General features: G+C 32.6%; 1 protein-coding gene across 1 annotated transcript; it reads left to right on the forward strand.

Annotated features, from left to right (window-relative positions):
• The first annotated feature begins 7,724 nt into the window (after positions 1-7,724).
• Positions 7,725-17,770, forward strand: LOC112593809 (atrophin-1-like). Its single transcript, XM_025338365.1, has 2 exons — positions 7,725-8,696; positions 16,269-17,770. The coding sequence occupies exons 1-2, from the start codon at positions 7,961-7,963 to the stop codon at positions 16,823-16,825; spliced, it is 1,293 nt and encodes a 430-aa protein (XP_025194150.1). The 5' UTR covers positions 7,725-7,960; the 3' UTR covers positions 16,826-17,770.
• Positions 17,771-19,673: the final 1,903 nt, after the last annotated feature.

The following is a 19,673-nucleotide window of genomic DNA, read 5'->3' on the forward strand; positions in this document are numbered from 1 at the left end:
GCGCCTTATCTAAAATGTGCGCATGACACGCGTTTGCGTTTAGTCATCACTAATATTTATAATATGGACTATCGTTCCAGTGTACGACTGTCGATTATACGATTTATAAATCGGTTAAATCAGTGAAAAATCGAACGTTGCAAATTGTGGTTTTATTATTTTTATATTTTATAATATTATGACGATGTATTATATTACATTATTCCGGTAACGACGTTCGAAATCATCTTTGCGAAACGAATTCACAGACCGACGTCTGTGGTCGGTTTTTAACTCGTCCCCATTATATAGGTATATACACATGTACAATCCCGAGGTTTTAAATATCCCAAGCCACGCATCGAAGTGAAAAAAATTAACGAATAATAATAATAATAATAACGACGATTTTAGTTTTCGGGGATCGTGTTACACGGTCATTATAAATTTTTTTCTCCTTGAAATCTGTCGGCGGCGAACGAAACGAGACAAAAAAAAAAAAAGTAATGCAAGAAAAAAAGCAATAACGAGAATACAACGAATCTCAGTAATTAAAAAGTATATACATATATAAATATATATGTATATCATGTATATTAGAGAACGTGTGCAGGGACTTCAGCCGTGCGGCAACCGCGTGACGCCGTCGCGTTACCATTATTATTATTTTCTTCTTCATATACCTACCATTATTCTTTCCCGATGCATCACCGCAGGTGAATAATAATTCTCCAATGCGTCGCCGCCATCAAGTTCTGTACCATGTGATACTAATACATATATACTATTGTGTGTGTGGTTTTTTTTTTTTCTGTTACATATTATTATCGAGACCCGCAGTGCGGACGCTGACGACGCATCATGTGTCAAAGACCTAAAAATATTAAGGGGTGCGTGTATACGTAATAATCGATTTTCTCTTTTCTTTCTTACACATCATTATTATATACTTTTAACGTGACATGTTACAAAAGTTCTCAATCGTTGGAACCCACCCATACCTTTTGAAAAAAAATGAAATGAAAAAGTAAAACGGCGTTGACACGTGGTAAACAAAGTGCAGTACACGAACAGCCGAGATTTGATCTTTTTAAGTGAACGTTGTCAGCGGGGTAAGGAAAACAAAGGTTCTTATAATATTTCTCCAATATTTTTCTTTTTGTTCTTTTTATTTCACAATAAATTGGTTTACTGCTTCGAAATGCAAAGTATTTTTAAGCGCACCGACCACATTATCGGCAAACACACGCACGCTGTTGTAAAATTTAAATATTATATAACCTCTCAGCACGTCTCACTGCATCTTCTGTTTTGAGTATATGCGTTACACATGGGTGGCGACGACATCCGCTGTAAACGGATTTTAAATCCTAATTTCGTTTTCTATTTAACAATTATATCTCGCAAAGATCATAAATAACGTGCCATAATTTCCTTTTTTAAGTCGAAGATTTAACTACGCTACCACGCTCACAGCCTGGTCAATTATATCGTATTTTGCACTAGTTTTTACCGGGTCCTTTAGCCCTATAATTACAATTTAGACTAATTAGCTTCAATGCAAGTAATGACATTTATATGTAATTGAATATTTAATTATAAAAAAAAAAATGTCTTTGAAATTATATTAACATAAATAAATTATTTGTTTCATTTATTTTTGGAAAAAATTACTTGTTGGTAGACATTTATGTAAAATATATACTTTACAGCTATACCTACCCTACCTAAGTGAGAAATTGTGATTCACTACTACACTACTCAACGTGTCAACACCGATGTATATCTAGACGAAAAAAAAATAAAGTATAGTTGTCAATCAAATACAATACATATTATTTATTTATATAATATTTGCTGATGAAAAATATCGCGTTACTTGCTCACTTTAAACACCAGCAAATATGGTCGACAGACGGCAGTGTGTCAAACTATGCGATTATACAATCACATTCTAGATTGTGTTGATAAAAATATCGGTTCCAAATTTTCAACCACGTCCTTTCACGGTCAGTCATCCTGCAGGTTCGTTATTATTCCAAGTAATATAATTCTTTACGATTTTAAGCTATTTTGAATTTATTGTAGTTCATTAGCCTATATTATGCATAATATAGTCCATAATAAAAGGTCCAAATAAAACCTTAATTATAGTTATTTGACGTAGGTAAACGTATTGTTCAATTATTGTGCATCATCATCGCTTTGTAGTGCATATCATTATTATTTATATATTATATAACTATATGTAACTATAATACAGATACTGTATATTAGATCTGTAGTATTATTATTACGTTAGATATTGGTTATTGTGAATTTGTAACTAACGGTAGTATCATCAGCTAATTGAGTAGAGTACTCTATCAGCGGGTTGAAAAGCGCTCAGAGTATAGCCAGTATAGGACGTTGTAATTTGATTGAATAGGATCTAATACATATATTATACTATTTATAATTATCTAGGAAAGAATAGATTCTTGTGGATATACGATTTCCGTAGTTCTCCTGATACCCCCTTTGGGCATGGTTGCAAAATATACTATTATCAATAAAAAGATATGTTTGGTTTACAACACTCTAAAATAATTAATATATTTTAATTCATACTTTACTGCAAATTGAAAGAAAATGATTATTAGTAAATGTATCTTTGAGTTAACTTATGTAAGTTTATAACTTCGTATAACATTCAAATAATATTTAATAATTTGCACCAATCTACAAAAAAGTTTCAATTGTGTATACATTATATTGTTCAATTTTCTACTATGCGTATAATAATAATAATAATAATATGACAGTATGCAATTTATATATAGAGTGTAAAAATATTACGTTTTAGACTTTAAGTCAAAGATAATGGTATGCACTTATACCACTTAATGTAAAATTCTTAAATACTTTGATAGAGTAGTATGTATAACCCAGTTATAGGCCTCAAGTAGAGTATAACAAATTGTAATAATTTGTTGTTTCAATTTTACTACTACAAACACCAGTAGCACAATAATACTATTAAATAACTAGGAATAAGTGAATAGCCAAAAAAATAAAAAGTAGATTAATTAATATTATAAATTAACTGTTTATTGGTATAAACGGGTAGTAATTATTTGATATGACTTACTTTTTCAATTGATCCTAATGTACTTTATCTTTTTTTAAAGGATAAAATCATACCCACAACAGTAGATATCATATTATTATAATATCAAATGATCTATTCAATATCAAAAAAATATACATAGTAATTTTAAATTAATAATATGCCTATATTGTATTATTTACAAATTATAATATGCGTCATATACAACGCGTAATATATATATATATATATTTTTTTTGAGTGTACTGAAATTATTTAAGAAAAATAATGTTTGCGACCGCGTGGCATTTGTATGACACAATAAATCAATATTAATACGACTGGATTTATTTGGATTTTTAAATTATGGAACTGTCAACCATTTTATAGATGAATGTACATTTTTCAGAACAATTGAAAAACGACACATCTGTACATCAATTTAAAAAAAAAAACCTTTCATACGGTATACGAACTGTAATTATATATTATTAATGACAGCTAACGATAGTCGATAAACAATCAACCCTTAAATGACATTTAGGAATGTCCCGTGATATCGTTATTGTGGTCGACAATAGGCCGACCGGGTTCTATCCCTATGGATATTTGTGTTTTAGCAAAACTCATATTTTTATTATTATGCTTTCTATTAGATATCGACGTAGCGTAAAAATGGTAACTGATTTGATTTTTATAAACTATAATTTTTTATCGTTTAAAGTCTTATATAAAGTCTTTGGCGTGTAGATTAAAATAAATCAATATATTGAAGCATACCTAAATAACAGTAGGTACACAAATAAAATTATGTATAACTATAGTAAAAACAAATAGTTGATACATTTAATACTTTTAACAATATTATTATTTGTTGTTTTCACTTATTAAAACAAAGTATTTTCCTACTAATTTGATGGCTTAATTAAATTATCAATTATTCACATTTCAATATTGAATTTAATCGAGTTAATTAAAAATATGTCTGTTTAATCATTATAATTTAAACTACCAATGTTTGATGATCACATTTTATTTACCCTGATAACAATAATTTAAAGGATTTTGATTCTTTTGACGGTGGAACATTGTCATACAGAATAACATAATTTATATGGTACTGTTAGGTATGTTTATTCTGAATAGTATATCAAGTATATGTAACTTTACATTGCATTAATTAACAGATAATTTATTACGCGTTGTCTCTAGTCAAAATCAGTTTAAAATAATACATATTATATCATAAATTTAAATATTTATTTTTTATAATTCATTTATCAATACAGCTAGAGTAAAATGTCTAAGTTTAAATTGATCAAAATATTAAATACTACTCTATTTATAACCATTAAATAATTTAAAATTTATTTCAATTATTTTCCTAGAACAGTAGGACATGTATCCAAAAACAAATACTGTCCTTATTAAATTAGTCCACCTGTTCATCATAATTATATTATACATGATATATTATCAATTATCATTATGTTTTATATTTTCAACACTGGTTATGTTTATTGCTCTGTAGTCTGTTAACTATAGTTATGTATTAAATTCTTTAAGAATAATATTTTTCTAATTTTGCATCAATGATGTTGTATAGTAAATTAAATAGTGAAAATTATAGAAAGAAAAAGATCATAAACATAATGATGTAAAAGAAAAATGAAAAAGCTTAATAATTTTTTAATCTATCAAAAATATTACAATTAAATAAAGCAACCCTGTTGTATATCTACATCATCAGTCACAAAAAAATAATATATTTTTAAATTAATTCATTATATATTTTTGTATAGACATAAAGATTGGTAAATAAATTGGAGGGGGCTCTTAGCTCTTATTTCAGTTTTTTTTTTTTAAAAATAGAAATAAGAGCGTTTATTCTTTATTTGTCCAGGAGCGTCTTTTAGGTAAATCTGGCCCCGGTAATCCATGTTAATGCACCAGTCATAGGCTTTCTCATGCCGTATTTGTTGTGATTAATTTTTATTACAATGTAAAAACTTAGGACTAAGTGACTAGTGCCCTAAATTTTTTTTTTATAATTTAAATATAGGATAAGTACTTATGTTAATCAATTTTAAAGTACCTATTACGTTAATATATATATATAATAAATACTAATAATATGTCCCATCAGTAAGTTATGTTTCGTGTGTATAAGCCACGCAGTAAATATACGTTTCGATGCAAAATTTAATTTCAGGAAAATATTGAAAGTGGATACTCGTCATAACAAAATACGTACGATGCCTCTGAAGCAATATTACACAGATATTATAAAATAAAATTATGGCAATTTTGAAAAAACAACATCATATTTTCACCTGTAAAGATATATTTGCAAAAATCGTCGGATATATCAAATGTAGTCAATATTTTGTAGCTTACACCATTTAATTATATAGAAATAAAACGTATAATAACATAGTCATATTAATAAATACAGTCATATACACAAATTTACTTACAAAGCCGTGTATAATACATTTACATAGGGATTACGCACGAAAGTGTCATAATGTCAAACATATTACAATTTATAATATTATATATTATATTAGGTATACAATACTATACATATATGAAGGTGGTTTATCGAATACAATTATTATTAAACCATAAACGTTTTTATTAATATTATATTATTGTAAGATTTTGTTGTGTATATATAAAATAGTATTAAAATGGTCACTAGATATTGAACTTTTATATTATTATTTTATATACGTATCAATATATTAAACTATAGAGTGTTCTTTAGAACTACACAATATATTCAGTTAATTATTATATACTTATTAAGTGACGAGTAGTGTTGAACAAAAATAATTCAAAAACTTATCTGAATATAAGATTATGTCGATAATGCTTAAAATATTAAATAGATAAAAGAAAAAATGATATTAATATAAAACTCACGCTAGTAAAATAGCTTTTTTGTTAAAAATGTAATAATATGAGTTTTAGAAGTTTAAATTTGAACTAAATATTTTAAATAAAATTATTTTTATTTGGGTTTCAAGGGAATAAATAAACAATATATACTTTAAGAAAATAACTATACAGTAAATCAGTAAAACATAAGTAATAAATAAATATTAACGCACATGACAATCAAATTGAATAAATAGGCTATATCTACCCAATATAATGCTTAGAAAAATTAATACCTATGATATACAAAAAAAAAATATATTAAAAAATTATAAAGATAATTTATTTTAGGCAACCATTTTATTTAAGTATATAGATAAAAGATATTCTAAATTATTTAGATAATACACAATACAGACGATGAGAACCTATAAACTGTAATTTGTATTACAAAAATGGTTGCAGATAATAGATATTCATATTCGTCAGCGTTAAATTTACGAACAATGGCCATGTCGTTTATTAGCACTACTTGTGCACCGCATTATAATATTATGGGAACTCTGTGTAGCTATTTATAAATAAACTATATTTTATTGTTATTATAATGGTATACTGGGTCACGCAAATTGACCAAAGAAAAAATATGAAAAAAAACTCGAAGAGGAACCACGAGGCGAGAAAGTCGTAAAACAATGCATTTGCGTAATAATCAATCACCGTGAAAAAAAAATTGAAAAAAAAAAACGAAACGCTTCTACCAGAAACAATTAAAATAACGACGGTCAGAGATTATAATAATAATATAGGCGTATAGCATGGTTTTCGTTTAAAACGCGAAATACAATGTAATACGCGCGCGACGTCTAAGAAAACTGATTTCTACGGGTTGTCGATGATGCGTCACTGTGAGCGATTTGTTTTTCTTATATTATGCGTCTGATTGGTAACAGGGCGGAGAGGAGTGAAAAATAGAAGAAAAATTAAACTGCGTTTACCGATTATCACAATATTATTATGTGTATAATTTTGTGATATTCGGTACGGCGAAGAAATAAAATGAAAAGAGGTAACGTCAACGCCGCGTCCTTACGTCGAATCATCGCCAATTGATTTGGTTTCGACGGGTAAATTCTCAATGGAAAAATGAAAAAAAAATTAAAATTTATTCAGTAACTACAACGATAACATTCTAGGAAAAAAATCGTCTTGCGTCCTTTAACGACATCCCTCTCGTCTAGCCGTCGCGGATCGTTAAGCGATAGTGATAATAACGACGACAATGATAACACAACGACAATAACAACAACAACAACAATAATAATAAGAAGAAAAATAGTAACGGAAATTACTATCATTATTATACCGAAAAAATGTTTCACGCGCGGACGTCTGACGAAGAAAACGCCGCGAGACCGCGCCACCGTCGATCGCCCGGCAGGTCGCGCGCTCCCCAGCAGTGAGTGTTTCGCCGCATACGTCTGAAAGGAGCGCACCAGTCACCAGTCAGTCCGGTGTCCGACGTCAAGTTGTTTAGTATACGCACCGCCGTACGACTGTGTTCACTCGTGTTTATTAGTTGTCACTCGTGCGTGTTTTTGTTTTATATATTTTTGTCGTCGATCGTCATAGTAATACCGTCTAGCACTTGAGCCATTTGTTTTGATTATTGTGACTAGTTATTATTATTTCTTTTTTTTATATAATATTATTTGGTTTATTAAAATTTTTTTTTTTCTGTTTTGGTGATCTAAGAAAAAATATTGTTAATTATTTAAAGAATAATAAATAAAATCTGGTGATAAAGAAATTATTAAAGTCTACAGTATTCGTATTATTATTAAATCGAGTTTCGTGCGCCAGATGCTCGCAGTGACCGTCGCCAGTGTTCCTCGTCGTCGGTGTCTCCAGAAGGAGTATCGCTGTTAACCGCGTGCGCGCGTGTGTCGTCGCCGTAGGGCGAACTTCGGCGTGTGTGTTTGTCGCGCGCAGCCGTCGTCGTCACACCCGATGGCTCTGAACGCCACTACGTGTTACAACAAGGCGGTGATCGCGGGCTACGGGTCGTCGTACCCCAGCCCGCTGGCCGCCGCCGCCGGCGTACCGTCCGCGCTGATGGTGGCCGCGGCCGCAGGATCCGCGGGCGGATCGCCGTCGTCTAGGTCCGGGTCGTCCGGGTCCGGTACCGGGCCGTCCGGGTACCGCGTCAAGGACTTCAACGTGCCCCTGCACGTCGACTGCAGCGTCGAGTACGAAATGCCCAGCTCGGCCAAGCCGCCGGTGGGTGGCAAGGTCGAGCCGCTGCTCATGATACACCCGTCGTATTACCGGAAGGCCGAGAGCCGGACCCGCAGCTTGTTCGTCAACAACATGCCCGCCGCCGCTTCCGCATCGTCCGGTCGGAGCAGACCCTCGGTCGCCGCGGCCGCGGTCGGTGGCGTCTGCGGTAGGTCGGCCGCCATCGCGAACGCCGCCGACGGACCGCCCGCGAAACCGTACGCCGGACCCGCGCCCGGAGTGACCGCGTCCACCGCGGCCGGCGTTTACGGCATGGTCACCGGTGCCGCGGCCGCCGCCGCCGGCGCGTCCCAGTGGCCCCCGTTGGGCTCCAGCGCCGAGCACCAGCACCACGACGGCAAACGCACCCTGGACATGGTCCAGCGGCAGTACCAACAGCACCTGCAGGCCAGTCTGCCACCGCCGATGATGACGGCTGCCTTGCCCACCGACAAAACCCACATGACAGGTTAGTTGACGGATTCTACGCTCACCTATACACCATAATGTGATATGCATTTTAATGTTTTGTTGTGTAGGAAAATACTCTACGCCGTCGAATTATTGTTCGATGTAATATTGTAATCGATTGTTACGCGAACGGCACTGATCCGTTTGTGTTGGTTAAGGGTTCTCGAATAGAATATAAATGTTGAAAGTTTAATTTTTAATTCGGCTGACAATGTAAGATATATCAAATAGGGACTGTTTTGTTGCACTTCCCTTCGGTCACCGTTTTTCCTCGTCATTTTAGGTATTATATAGTTTACGGTAACGATGTATTCGAATACTTTTCTTTTCAAACGATCAATTCCGGTTTTTTTTTTTTTCTTACGCGCTTGTTCGTTATTTTTTCTATCGCGGTTTGAGAACTAAAAAATCTCGAATGACAACGTTTTAATCTTGTATTTGATCCGTATTTCGACGTCGTACGTGTTTGGCCACTCGAATTTTTGTCATATCACTGTACCAAATTTTTCGAAAAACAAAAACGGTAAATAGGTATGAAAAATGTTTAATATGATAACGGTGTCCGGCCGGCGCCTGCTTGTCTTATCGTAATCTGAGGCAGAAAATAATTGGTTCAGTAAATGAATGTAATCGTATACCTACGAGTTTTCTTATTTCTAATTTATTCATCGAATAAAACGCGTGTACATCGAAAACAAAAACCAATTATATCATCCCGTCGCGTTTTTGGCTCGTTCCCTCCTACCTATAACTTTTTACTAGTAAACATTCCGTTTCGCTTTGCATTTTTACAATTTGGCAGTGGAACGTGGGATGTCTGTCAGCGGAGGGTGGTGTCGCCTGTACATTTTAATATTTTAAAAGTTTATCAAAAAAAAACTACCAATTTTTTAGCGTATTGTCGGCGAATAAAAAATTAGTATTCCTCCGGTGCCAGGGGCCCATCGTTTGCACAAAGAACGCGAGCCCCGTACACGAAAGGGGGCGGGAAAGAGCAGGGTTTTTTTTATCACATTTACGTCCGTAATTAACGTTGATTTATAGGTCCAAAAAAGAGAAAAAGAAAAAAAGGTATTAGGTGAGGGTTTAAAGAAGAAACCTTTGTTAATTACACACCGAGCGAGTTTAAAAATGAAAAAACCGTATACCCTTTGAAACCCGGACTGTATTTAATATTATTATTTTTATATTTCTTGTTGGATAACTTCATTTCGGAAATCGAGAGAAATTCCTCCGTGAAAAGTTTTCCGGGAATAACACCCCTTGTCAAAGAGCTAGTACTAAGGCAGTACATTAAATCACAGCAGTGCCGACTTCACTTAACACTTTACACTAATTACATGTGCTTTATTATTATTTATATTTTTTTCAAGCGCAACTCGCGTATTTCATTTAATTCTGTTTTGTTTTCACCCGTGGTTATGTAGAGCCTTGTCCCTGGGGGCCTTGCTAATAAATTACAATAACAACACTGTCGCCGTCACCGATAAATTATTATGGCCTAAGGTTTATAAGCCTTCCAAATTCTACAAATCGTGCAAACGCTTTCGATTTTATATTCATTTTTTTTTTTTTTTATTGTACAATCCAAACGGCATTTTAAAAGAGTTCCCCCACCTCCCGCGTGAACCGCTACAGACAATATCACGAAACGATAAACTTTCTTGTCCAATTTACATTTAATATGTAGATTTGTTTCGGCGTATCAACTTTCAAACGACCTTGTGCCTGAAATTTGTTCTTAATAACAAACGAATTTGGTATCCGTACGGCGTGCATATAAAAAAAAAACACGTTGAGGCAATATATATTTTTTCGGCTAATTGAACAGCTACTAAAAATCGCCCGTCTTTGGCCACAAGAGTGTGTGCACATTTAAATACTAATTAATGTTTAGCGCACGTTCTTACTCGGTCATTATAACAGGTGTGTTGTCCCGACAGAGATATTTCGCCTGTTGGCGACAGCGATTATGACTGCGATAATAATAATCATTATCGTAAAAAAAAAAAAAAATTGAACGACTAAAAGTTCTACAAAATATTTATAATACTTTTCACGAAATCAGAACCACCGTGTGCGGTGTCCGAAGACGACGCGAAATGAAATTTCCAATTCGGCTCGATAGCGTCTTCTGAACTTTTGTATCAGCAGTTTTGTTCGTTTATCGTGACGTGTAGACCCTGCAACAGCTGCAGCAGTACCTACGTCTAATGATTATGATAATAATCGTTTTTTATTATTTTTTTTTTTTTTTTTTTTCATCATAATAATTATCATCATCAACGTGGTCGTTATTATTATATTATTCTAACACGTCTGCGAGAAAAAAAAGATAATAATAATAATAATAACAACAGTATGTGTGTTGTGTGTACCGTGTGATGTCTATTGAAATTTTGCTCATGACTCATGCATAACGTGCGAGCCGCCGCCGATACTCCGCGCACAATGGTGTCAGACCGCTGAAACGGATACGGTGTATACGCTCATTGTATTCAGATATTACGGCATACACACTCGCACACACATTTGGTCATCCTTTTCAAATATACACTCGCGAGTGAGAATGTGTGTGTGTGTGTGTGTGTGTGTGTCACTTGTTGTTGTTAATGGCTTCGCATACGTTCGCGTCCCGTAGTACGACGACAATGCGCTCGAGCCTCGTGTACGTTACACAATTGGCGGCGGGGGGCCTCGGGGGAGTCGTGTCGAAATTTATCGTCTTCGAAAAAGGCGACGGGTAAATGATAAGATATGAAAAAAGAATAATAATGGTACGAGAGCGTCGTGTGAGTAAACGCGATAGCGTGTGCGATGTGAGGAACAAATTTTTTTCTTCGTACTTTCAGCCCATTACCTACCTATTATATTATCATTATATACGTATACCTGCAACCGGCTCAGCATAAACTGCGAAGTGCGTTTTTTTTTTTTTGTCTTGTGTTTTATTTACGCAGAGAATAGATAAGAAGACCGATTTTGACCAACAGCCGTTTTTTTTTTTTATTATATATATTTTAATTTTTTATTATCTAGCCATAAAATGATTATACGCAGTAGTAAGCGGAATTTTGTTTTTTATCCCGGAAATTCGCTGCGTCCGTTTTTATCGCCGCGTAGTAGTAAAGTTTACGTTTACAATGAAATCTACTGCTGTAGTAACCGATTTTCCGGTAATGCGTTTAGAACGGCGTAAAGGCACGTCGTATAATTTGCAAATGGTTTTCCCTCCTATTCGTTCTGCCGCCATGTTCGACAATTCGTATTTCGCATTATACCATAAATAATACACGTACCTATACGTCATATTGACCATCAAAACGAAATTTTATTTTTGCTATGTGTGTATAAAAATTTAAAATATAATAATATAATAAGTAATAACGAATAAAGTTGTGCGGGAAACAAAATTGTGCCTCAGGATTTAGTTCCTAGACGGCAGACGCTCATATAATATTAATATTTAAATCACATATTCGCATTTTATCGGAACGCTCACGAGTGCGTGAATGTGCAAGATAAAGACGGTGTCAAAATCGTCTGTAGTCTGTAGAGTTTTTGTTTTTAATTTTTTCCATCTCACGTCGCGCGTGAAACGTTTTCATTTTTTTCACACAAATTACGCATACGATGACATATATTATATTTTGTCGACAAAAAAATATATTCCCGCACTCGTTCTTTCAACGAAAGAAATAATGAAAAAATAACACCGTCCCTGTGTCTATGTAGTGTACTCGACACTGGGTATATATATTATACATAATAAATCGTATTTGACCCTAATTTTTGTCGCACGCTCTCGTTTGCTTGAATTCCCCTTACTGCGCAATCCTGTCGTCTAGGTCGTTTATTAGTTTTTCATCTGCAACAGCGTTCTGTCCATCGTCATAAATTGGGTCTTATTAAAATTGATATCACACCCGTTCGTCTGTCGTGTAATTTATTACAAAATATTTTTTAAGTTTTTGCGAGAAGGGTGGTTGGGTTGATCAAAGACAATCTATTATAAGTATTCATGTTTTTATTGCATTGATACGACAATAGACTGAAAAAGATACACACTGTGATTGTATGGGATGGTACATACTATGGCTCATACTTTTAATATCACAATATTATATTGGAAACGTGCGTATATCATTATAACAGTCGGCCGACTTACGATAGCTGTCTTTAGAGTTCCTGTTCCTACATGACGACGACGACGACGGAAATCCGACACACAGTTAGTACGTCTATCGCATAATATATAAGAATGTGTGGCGGTCCGACCACATTACTGTGTGCGTATCCGTGACTTGATGACCTTCCTCGAAATGATTTCACAGAATTTTCGATTTTTTTATAATTTATCAGTATTGTCAAACATTTTTTTTTTAAATTATTTAATTCTCGTTGAACGGTCTGAGGGAAGATAAAAATATTAAGGAAAAAAATGTTTGGCAATGATATCAGTTGTACTATCAACGTACAATAATTTCACTATGTTTAAATTATATTTATATTAAAAGTAGATAATAATAAGTAAATTTATCGATTACTCTATGATTGCCGGTAACCTATTCTTGCTATTCGCCGGCCCCAATTGACCAACGTTTATCGATACGATCGATCTAAATTGTTTAAATTATGATTATTATGCGATTATGTTGCTCTGAGGACGTGCGGTTCCTTATGATTATTATTTATTATCACTGTCTCATAGCATACGATTTTTTCAGTGAATAGACGTGTTTAAATATTTTTATTTCCGAATGTTGTGCGTGGGTATATAATGAAATACGATTTATTTTACTTGGAAAGCATTCGCATTCATGATAATAATGGAATAGTAATATATACAAAAGCTGTGTTTTTATAATATTCAAATGTTTATTTTCTTTTTCGTTTTGCACCAATCCCCCGGTGGGTTTTCCGAAACTCGAACGAGTATACCATACGCACCACATACTGAGAACACGGATCCATGGTAAAAATAAGAAAGAAAGAACATCGACAAAAGAGGCGTTTGATAATGCATGCCCTTTATCAAAAATGTTGATCAATTTTTTCCTCCTTATTCATTCCTTCATCGCAAAATCCACCACCCCCATTGGTTATTTGTGCGTCGTTTCTTTTTGAATACACACTGGTCCGGTTTACTTCGAGCTACGACATCGGCCCAGCGATTTATTGCAATCATTTACAATCGTTACACATTTATAATACTCGTATACAGTCGCGCGCACACACATAGTACATTTGTACAAGAATACAATACACTCAAATATATATTATAATATTATATTTATTATTTTACTGGTAGGTATGAGAGTAAGGTCTTTTCTTTATTCGTGCGGACAGCAATATTATTTATGTGGTCCGCGGAATGTGTGTGTGTATATTATTATTATTGTTAAATATATATATATATATATATATATATATAAAGGGCAATAAACCGTCGGACCGGAAAAATGATAATTTTAAAACGGGCGACCGTCGTTTCAATGTTCATGTATGATATTGTGTATATTATGTTATATTGGATTATGCGTGCGCGTTTTTGTATATAAATTATAAAGTATAAACTGCAACCATCACACCAACAATTTCTATACTACTGAGTGAAAAACAGTTTTTCACTAGATAAACTTTTTACCTGCGTTAAAAATATATTCATGGTAAAACATTTAATTGTATACGTCGTATTTTCTTGCACCGGTTAAGTTATTTATTGACTTCTGGTGGCTGGAGAAACGTACAAAGCTTGATTCATGTTTAATTAGTTTACACCATTTAAACGTTACGAAATAAAATAATATTGTTAAAATTTATAACATAGGTAAAGTAGTAAACAAAAAACATGTACTATACACATTTTTAATTACGAATAATTATGAATGTAAAACGAACGAAAATAGGTCAACCTCGGCCGTCATCTATTAAAAAAATCGAGTATTTTTGCCAATTAAACGTCTATGAAATCATATATAAGTCATGCATCTGCAGCTCATCGTTTTCTTCCAAACGTGCCATGATGTCGGGTTATTGTTGTTGCGATATTCCCAAGATAAATTTACATTTACATTGTTTTTTTCTCGTACTTATTCCCTACCCTTGGCTATACCATCTTGGTTTTCTTATTCTTCCGTGTCGTATAGATAAACATCAGTTGATATATATATATATAGGTTTAATAGTGCCACTGAATTTTTATGCATTAAAACATCAAATTGGTTTATTTTAAAATGTTTTTTTCCGTTTATATAATATAATATTATGCATTCTTCTCTCTTGAGGCTTTCTTAGTAGTACATAATTTCTCCGTGTCTATAAAATAATACAATTTTCTAAGTACGAATTTTATGAGTATAGTAGACATCCCCTATACACATCTATACAATAGAACGGTACTATAAGTTAATAATCATGAAGATTGAATATAATAAATAGTTATATTTTTGCAGCGTTATTCTATTTTTTACGAGCATAATAATTATTATTATCATGGTTCGGTCGGACGTTAATAATGTTATATTTAAATATTTAATTTAAAAGGGCATATGAATAATTCAGTATGCCAGCTTGTTTAATGTACCTATATATAATGTATAATATTATGATTTAATTAAATCACGAAAAAAGTTTTAAAAGAATGATTTCCAGATGACATTTTTTTTTTCCTTTTTTTACGGTTAAAATATTATAGGGACACAAAACTTAAGATCTCGTATATAGTCTTGAGAAAATATTTTCTTTCTAGTTGTTTGAAAAAAACTTTTTATTCAAATCAAAAAAAAAACACTACAGTTTTGTAATTTTAATACAAGTCTATTATGCAGGTAATCGTATAATATACTGCAATTTAATAATTTTTAATGTGATGCCATATTTAAAATTAATTATTTTTGTCATTATAGTTAATTTTTAATGTACCGTCGAGTGAAATCAATTGATGTTAAAATCACGAATTGTTAGGGGTTATGTTGGAAATATAAAACCGATAGACAGTTTTTGAGAGTCGCACGCACTGCACATGTTCAACGAATACATTTGGTCACGTAATTTAATTTATTTGGTTACAGATACTTTGATATTTTTGAACATAATTATTCACATTGAACAGGATTTAAAATAAAAAAATCATTGATTTAATGTAATATCTTTTGATTTAAATACTCACACGAATTTTCCATGACTAGAAAAGCTACGTTACTTTAGATTTGTCGTAATTTTGTTCATTTTAAATTGTTAGTCTTTCTCTTTCCTCTCATGACTAAAAAGTCAACTTTTCTTGCTGTTGAATCATCTGCACGTATAAAAGAAGTTTTTTGATGACAAAAAACTTGCCTCCCTATTCGTTTTCGTTGATCACATTGTATCGCATTTATGAATATAATAAAGGGTTTTCTTTTTATTAAATTGTCGGGGTTTCTTCAGGTTCGAGTAAATAATTAAAAGTAAAGGGAAATTAAAAAAAGGATCAAATAGTTTTAATTAAAAGAAAGAACGAAACAAAAAAAAAATGTAAAGAAAAAAAAACGTGTTCTGATGGCGTTTTTTATTTTTTGTCCATGTTTAGTGCCGAAAGGGTGTTCTTGCTGCCAGGCGAAATTATTAAAGCGCAAAGCCCAACAACCGCCATCGGTGCCTCAACAACAACCACAGCAACACCATATCCACCATCACCAACAACAACAACAACAACAACAACAACTACAACAACAACACTTACCACAAACATCTCATTTACAACAACAACAACACCTCCATCACCATCAACAACAGCAGCAGCAACAGCAACACCATCAACATCTCCATCATCAGCAACAGCAGCAGCAGCAGCAGCAGCAACACCACCATCACCAGCAGCAGCAGCAGCAGCAGCAACAACAACAACACATCCATCACCATCACCATCATCAGCAACAGCAACAACAACAACAACAACAACAACAACAGCAACATCAAGAGTACCACAAGTCGAGGCAAAACGAACCGCCAACTCCACAGCTATGGGGTTTTAACGGTACTATCGCAGCGGTGTTGCGCAACGAGTACGGTAGCAAACCAACGAAAACGTTGGGACGTATCACTGACCCTATCAACAACATCCTGACGCCCACGTACATGTTTTGAGCATCGGAGTTGACATGATATTTTTATTATATTTTGTGATAGTTAGACTGTTTAACAATTTTTTTTTTTTTAAAAAACCGCGTTCGGATCGAATAGATCTACGAAAAAAATATAATATAATAATTAGGTATTGGAGTTGTACGGTAAAATAAACAATATACATACCTATATTATATGTTATCATTATTGTAATATGTCATGTACGCGCGCGTTTAGCGTGTCGTGTACACAAACATAAATATTATGCATAGTTGTAGACCGCGACGAGAATATAATATAATATAACGACGATAATAATAATAATAATAATAATATCATTAACCAAAAACAAAAAAAATATATATATATATATTTATTATATTGTAATAGCGTTCAAGTTTCACCTGTTTTTACTTGCACGTCGCAAAACAATGTTATGTGTTGTGATCATATTATATAGTTATTATCGTTCGTACTATACATTTATAACAATAATTATGATTAATTAACACACGCAAACATTTTTATATCATATTTAATATATTATGTATGTTATTATGTATGCGCGTGCAGTGAAAACAGCGTCCGGCTTACCACCTCGGTGTGGGGCGGGGGTGTCATGTGTCCGCCGCGTAAAATAGTAGTCAAACGTGAGATTTTGTTTTTAGCGGACACCCCTTCCTCATAACCACCGGACGTTTGAAAAATAGAGGTATACGTTTAATATTGTATATGTTCACTTATTTTTTTATTATTTATTTTTTCTAAATACGACGCACGGACTCGACGGTAGGAACGTGCGTCGTCGTCGTGTACAAATATTATATTATAATAATATACTATGATGATTCCATTTTTTTTTCTTCTTCTAGTTCGTGCGTGTCGCTTTTTGTTGTGTTGGCTGTGAAATATTGTGATAATAAAATTTTTAAAAAAATAAATAAAAAGAAGAAAACGCACGAAAAATTAACCACTTGCTGTTTTTCGATAAATTGAGAAAAATACCAACCACCGTTTTCTCCAAGGGTATATTTAATAATATATTGTATTATAATAGATTTCTGCGTAAAGACTGAACGAATATAATATCTTAAAAATAAATTATATGAATAAAAGACTAGCCCTTTTACAGTATATATAATACAATAATAATAATTATATAACAAAACAGTCAGGGGTATGAAAATACTGTATAAGTTCCTTATATGTATAAAAATGAAAATTATACCCTTTTTTTGTTTTCATTGGAATCAGTTTTTAACTTTAGATGTGTTCTGACCGACAATTATTTTTCGTCTGATACCAAACGTAGACGTCATTGTTAAAAAGAAAATAGAAAAAAAAAAAACAAAAAAAAAATTATTTACATTTTTTCGATTCATTGTCGTCATCTTCATCATTATCGTCATAATAATATGATATATACATAAAAGTGTACATTCCTATATAATTTTATCATTATACATATTTACGACTTATTAGGTGTGCCTGTTTAATTTGTGTAATTTTTATCTAGTCTGGTTGGATAATGGGCCAAAGAGCTAAACATACATATTATACAAATAATATATATTATATTTTTTTTCCTACGATAGGGCAAAACATTTACAGTGGGTTCAAGGGGAGGGAGAGAGTTTCGTTCGAAATAATCACTCACAGGCCTAATAATATTAATAATAATGATAATAAGTCTATACGATAGAGACTCGATAACATTCGAGGAAAAAAACGAAAATACACTCGAGTATACATTAGATAATACATTTTTATTTTCTTTACAAACAATAAAAAAATGGTCGGCCTGTGATACACCTTAATAATTAATTCTCTGACATATTTTCCCATTTTTTCGTTATCGTTTAATTTTTTTTTTTTTTTTTGTTTGAAATAACATTTTAAAACGAATGAAATATATAACTATATTGTATTTGTAATATTTATTTTTAGATACCACACGTAATGTTAGTATTCTATTTGTAAATTAGACGTTAGACATATAAATATATTATTATTTTTTTTTTAGCCTGTACAAAAGTTTTTTTTTGTAATTATCCTATTTTCAGGACGTGGTTTATTTGTTAAAAGAAAAATACCTAACATGAGAAAAACAATTTAATAAATACACGAGATTATGTAATGAAAACGCTATTTGATTCGTTATTTATTCTTTATACACTACGTACCTTTATAATATTATAATATTACACTCCTGAGTATAAAATTGTGTGCATTATACAACACACTAAATATATTATATATAATATCTAAGTACGGATTTCTACGTCTGCATTATTAAATGCAACTTTATTTTATTTTAAATAATAATATAATACGCTTGCAATATAAAGTTCTACACAGTATACATAAATAAATCTAATGTACCTATATTTATAAATTTCAAAGTTTTTTTTTTCTTTTACGAAGAAAAATCAAAATCCTCCATCCTTTCCTGTATGCGTATAATTTTGTGCGCTCAAAGGTCATGGAGGGAACTCCTCCAAAGGAGTGCATTTGACATTATAATTATTTAAAGGTCTCTTAGAAGAAATAAAATCTCGGAAATGTCAAAATGAGCAATTATAAAAAAAATTAACAGTTTTTTTTTTGCGGCGGTTCTTCTATGGTTTGATTTGGTCACGGAAACGGCAATGAACAACAGAAAATATTAAAATATGGCAGAATATTTGAAGAAGCAACTACTGGAGCCGCCTATAACCACACTCGAATGGTGTGAACTGTTGTTGTTTGTTCTAAATATATTTTTATTGTTTTCGACTTCCTAGAGGAGTATATTACGATAACTGCAGTAGGCCCGGATAGAACCAGTGAGTCACCGGATTTAACTTTGTGAACCGGACCATATTTTGAT

The sequence above is a fragment of the Melanaphis sacchari genome, unplaced genomic scaffold (assembly GCF_002803265.2).
Source record: "Melanaphis sacchari strain LSU unplaced genomic scaffold, SCAv2.0 Contig20_pilon_pilon, whole genome shotgun sequence".
Lineage (NCBI taxonomy): Eukaryota > Metazoa > Arthropoda > Insecta > Hemiptera > Aphididae > Melanaphis > Melanaphis sacchari.